Genomic DNA, 5,353 nt, shown 5'->3' on the forward strand with positions numbered 1-5,353 from the left:
CTTGTTGATTGTCTTATTTTTAGCCAGTAAAATGCTTTGACCTAGACACTGCTGGGATGAAATGACAAGCGAGTAAAACAGTACCAGACTTCCTGAAAGGCAATAGACTTTTCTTTAATGTAGTGTAGTAGTAGATGTCTGTTTTAGAATTAAAACACCTTTTCACTATAACATATGTTTCTTTAAAAAGTGCACATTTGAGATCTATGTAGTTAACAGAAATGTAAAATGGGTGAGTGTGGCAAAGTGGGTGGTGAGGGGTAGCTGTGTAGCAGTGATGCGGTGCAGGAGTAATGAGCAGACAACGGTAGTCCAGTGGAAAAATAGGCTTTATTTGCCAGCACTGGTCTAGTGCTCAAAATAATAAGCCCGGCAATACACAACGATGTGTAAAGCTCGGGCTGACAAAACACAGGATACAGTCCTGAACAAAAGAAACAAGAATACGGTCACCCGTCTCGGGTGCGTGCAGTCGTGATTGTGGTGAGTGAATACACAGGACGTTGTGACAGTACGTGAGGAGGTGATCCGGCTTGTGTTCGCCCAGTGCGACAGCTCCGGATATGTTCTAGCTGTCTGGTGATTCGGAAACAAGACAGACAGTTAGTTTTCAGCCACTCCAGCACACAAACACACACACACAGCTCTTTTAGAGCAGAACAGATTTTTAGGTCCTTCTCGGTCCTTGGTTTAACCCAAACGAAGGAAAAGAACAGCGTTACCCCGGCCCCTATATGTAATCCCGCATGATATCTAGGTAAACGGTTGCAGCTGCCTTTTACTTGCAGCTGCCCCTCGTTTACCTGTCAAATCAATACGGTCTTACAACAGAGTCTCGCTTCCTTCCAGGCTGACCCACTTTCCGGTCCCGGAAACGAACTGTCAGGCCAGCCCTTCCAGATACTTCTCCTCCCGTTCTTTAGCGCCCTCACAGGTCGGGAGGAAGATTTATCACCAGAACTCATTGTATTTCTGTCACATATCCCACCGCTCAGAGTGGAGCCGAAGGAACACTCGGCTAAATCTACCTTTCCCATTGCTCCCCCCTCCCGGGAAAAATAATCCGCATTTTGGTGGTCTTTCCCCGCACGGTGTACCATATGGTACATGAAGGGCTGCAATGCCAGATACCACCGAGTTATCCGGGCATTGCTGTCCTTCATTGTGCTTAACCACTTGAGTGGGGCGTGGTCTGTGACAAGATCAAATGAGTGTCCCAGCAGGTAGTATCGTAAAGAGTGAGTAGCCCATTTAATGGCTAAACACTCTTTTTCGACTACGGAGTAGTTGCGTTCCCGAGGTAACATTTTTTTGCTTATGTACAATATCGGGTGTTCTACTCCAGCTACTTTTTGGGACAAGACTGCACCCAACCCTACATCCGAGGCGTCGGTGTGGAGGATGAATCTCTTGGTGAAATCTGGGGTAATAAGAGTGGGGGCCTGGCAAAGTTTACGCTTAATCGTATCAAACGCCCCCTGACACTCAGCTGACCATTTAATTAAATTTGGCGCACTCTTTTTGGTGAGATCGACTAACGGGTTAACCACTGTGGCGTACTCGGGGATGAAGCGGCGGTAATAACCGGCTAAGCCCAGTAGTGACCTCACCTGAGTCTTGGTTTTGGGGATCGCCGCATCAACCAAAGCCTGGATTTTGGTGACCACAGGTCTCACCCTTCCATTCCCCATTAAAAATCCCAAATATTGAGTCTCTGTCTTGGCAAACGCACATTTCCTCAAGTTAGCTGTCAGCCGGGCTGCCCTTAGAGACTGAAGAACGGCTGCAACCCTAGCCAAATGCTCTCGCCAGGTGGAGCTGTAAATCACCACGTCATCAATATACGCTGCTGCATATTCATGATGTGGGCGTAAAACCTGGTCCATCAGTCTCTGAAAGGCAGCGGGCGCACCATGTAGCCCAAATGGCATGGTTTTAAAGTGGAACAGCCCCTCTGGTGTTGAAAATGCGGTTTTCTCTCTGGAGCTGCGGGTTAGAGGGATTTGCCAGTATCCCTTCGTCAGGTCCAGAGTGGAAATAAACCTCGCTTTTCCCAGTCTGTCTAAAAGTTCGTCGACCCGAGGCATGGGATACGCATCGAACTTGGCAATAGCATTCACCTTTCTGAAATCTACGCAGAAGCGGTTGGTGCCGTCCTTCTTAGCCACTATTACAATAGGACTGCACCACTCGCTCCTGGAAGGTTCAATCACTCCAAGCTCGAGCATATCCCATACCTCTTTGCGAACGCCACTTCGTCGACTTTCCGGGATCCGGTACGGTCTCTCTCGCACTGTGACACCTGGAGGAGAGATAATGTCATATTCAACTAAGTTCGTCCTGCCGGGCACATCAGAAAAAACATCACTGAACTCCTCAATAACCTTACGCAGCTCTCTTTGCTGATCCGGAACTAATTGTTCCCCCATTGAAATCGCTCTTGTGCTCGGGGTCTCTGGACAGGGACCTAAATCATCCTCCATATTGCCTGGGGCTATAAATAAGACCTCTCTTGCCTGCCAGGGCTTCAACAAATTAATGTGGTAAATTTCACGTTCATTCCGGCGATCGGGCTGTCTAATTTCATAATTTACTTTCCCTATAGCCCGAATCACCTCATACGGCCCCTGCCATTTAGCACACAGTTTTGACTCTGATGAGGGAAGTAGCAGCATTACCTTGTCCCCTGGTCGAAAGGTTCGAATCCGTGCATTTTTGTTATAATGCTGCTCTTGTCGGTGCTGAGCCGATCTGAGGTTGTCTTGGGCCAAACGACCGACCAAATCCAGGCGATCTCTGAGTAGGAGCACATACTTCACCACATTTTTAGACGAGCCTTTGTGCTCCTCCCACCCCTCTCTCAGCAGGTCGAGAATGCCGCGAGGCTGCCGGCCGTACAGGAGCTCAAAGGGGGAGAACCCCGTTGAACTCTGCGGCACTTCTCTCACTGCAAAAAGGAGGTAGGGGAGAAGTGATGCCCAATGTTTCTGCTCTTGTGTTACAAATCGCCTCAGCATCGACTTTAAGGTCTGATTAAAACGTTCCACCAGACCGTCCGATTGTGGATGATAAACGGACGTCCTGATGGGACGTATTTTTAATATTTTGTACACCTGCTGTAACGTATTGGACAAAAAATTAGTTCCGTGATCGGTCAAAATCTCCTTGGGGATCCCTACTCTGGCCATAATCTGTGCTAACTCGGTGGCTATTGCAGCGGCACTAGTGGACCTCAATGGAACTGCCTCCGGGTATCGCATTGCATAATCCACCACTACTAAAATGTGCGTATACCCGGAGTCAGAAGGTAGCAAAGGGCCGACTATGTCCATTGCAATGCGCTCGAAAGGAGTGGAAATAATCGGCAGTGGGACCAAAGGGGCGGGGCGCACTCGACCCGGCGCTACTCGCTGGCAGTCTGGGCATGTGGCTACATATTTCGACACATCAGTATGAAGACCTACCCAATAGAATCGAGCCAATATCCGTTCCCTCGTCTTCTCGGCTCCGAGGTGCCCCGCAAAAGGGATATCATGCGCCAGCCTCATGACCTCCAGCCGACAAGACGGGGGAACCAACAATTGTGTTACAGGCTGTCCTGTGCCCGCGGCTAGGTTTACCCTATACAGTAATTGCCCCTTGATACTGAAGTGTGGATATACTAGCGCCCCAGCGCCGTCAACATCCTTACCTTCAATGGACCGGACCTGTCCCCAAGCGTGCACCAGTGACGGGTCGTTATGTTGGCCCCACACTAGGTCCGCGCTTGAGTACCACGGGTCCGGTACATCGAGAGGGGCTGGAATAACATCTGCTCTAGTCGGTCCAGTAACCTCGCTCTCTCGGTCACACTGCGTTCCCACTCCCTTCGACTGGCGTTTGTTACCATTGCAGCACTCTCCCACCAGACCCCAGCCTTGTCTCAACAACGCTCCCTCCCATTTTGCGGTCCGTCTCTCCTTATTCGTTTTTCTAGGACGGAAAAGAGGGGAAAACATTTCAGTGTGAAAAGGAAACACATCACCAATCCGTTCCTTTTTTTTTTTCTCTGCCACGTTTACGTGTGTGGCTGAGACTGCCATTTTTTTCATCAATTCTTTGAATTTTGGCCAGTCTCGGCCCAGAATAACTGGGTGTGGCAACCTTTCCGCCACCCCAACTACCAGGTGACGTTTTATCGGTCCTACCGATAAATATACTTTTAATGTGGGGTATGCCGCCGTGTCTCCATGGATACAGGAGATGGCCACCTGACCTCGTGGCCGCCACGACACACCGCCCAGGAGAGCTGTCCTAATCAAGGTTTGCTCACACCCTGTGTCCACTAATGCGTGGGTTTTCACATTCCCTAACACCACATTAATCAGACAAGGCCCCTCCCGACCATTTTCCCCACGCTTACCAGTCTCAGGTGCCCAATTGCACGCGGCCACGTCACACTCCATGGCAGCGGGGCATGACCTGGCCAGATGTCCCGGCTGGTGGCACCTAAAACAGATAGGAGGGACAGAGGGGGCATGGGTTAGAAATCTGTCCCGCTGCTGGTATGGCAACGGGGCAGGGGCAGCACCTCTACCCCAGCTGGGGGCCAACCTTGATCTCCATGGGGGGGAGGCAAGGGGGCCCAATGGGGTCGGTGCTCTGGGAGGTCTGGGTCCCTGGAACGAGGGGGGTGGTGGCGATGATGTTGGAGGAGAGGGAGAGAGAGCGCGGCTGCTCCGAAGGGCAGGGGCGGACAGGATCCCGATCCGGGCAGAGGTCAGGGAGTCCTCAAAATCTTCGGCCAATTTGACCGCCTCCTCCAGGGTGTCGGGGTTGTGGCGCCGTATCCACGCCTGGGTTTCGGCGCCGACCACATGGCAGAACTGTTCTACCACAATGGCTTCCCCCATCTGCTGGACGGTCTTCTTCCCGGGGGTCAGCCAATGCACCATGTGGTCGCACAACCTCTCCGCAACCACCCTGGGGCGTGTCTCCGGGGCTCTCCGGTACTCCCGAAACCGCGCCCGGTGGGTCTCGGTAGTAATGTTGAGTCGGCGGAGGATAGCCTGCTTGACCAGGTCATACTCGGTGGCGTGCTGGTCACTCATGGCCTGGTAAGCTGCCTGAGCCTCCCCAATCAGGCAGGGTCCCAATTGACTGGCCCAGAACTCCCGCGGCCAAGCCGCCGCGGTAGCCAGCCGCTCGAATGCCACCAAGTACGCCTCCGGGTCATCCTCCGCCGACATCTTCATCGCCCGTGCCTTTGGGGGCGACATCACCGGTGTTGTAGTCGGGGTCGTTACCGCAGCCACGGCCAGTCCTACCCGTTCAATGAGCGCTGTATAGCGCTCCTCCCTCCTTCTCTCCTCTG

General features: G+C 52.1%; 1 protein-coding gene across 1 annotated transcript; it reads right to left on the reverse strand.

Moving 5' to 3' along the window:
* Nucleotides 1-261: 261 nt before the first annotated feature.
* On the reverse strand, nucleotides 262-5,126 carry LOC131738128 (putative SCAN domain-containing protein SCAND2P). The gene is made up of 2 exons (XM_059031677.1): nucleotides 4,403-5,126; nucleotides 262-576 (listed from the first exon to the last, which is right to left on the reverse strand). Exons 1-2 carry the CDS (start codon nucleotides 5,088-5,090, stop codon nucleotides 569-571), a joined length of 696 nt encoding a protein of 231 aa, XP_058887660.1. The 5' UTR covers nucleotides 5,091-5,126; the 3' UTR covers nucleotides 262-568.
* Between the last annotated feature and the right edge of the window lie 227 nt (nucleotides 5,127-5,353).

The sequence above is a fragment of the Acipenser ruthenus genome, chromosome 10 (assembly GCF_902713425.1).
Source record: "Acipenser ruthenus chromosome 10, fAciRut3.2 maternal haplotype, whole genome shotgun sequence".
In the NCBI taxonomy this organism is placed as follows: Eukaryota; Metazoa; Chordata; class Actinopteri; order Acipenseriformes; family Acipenseridae; genus Acipenser; species Acipenser ruthenus.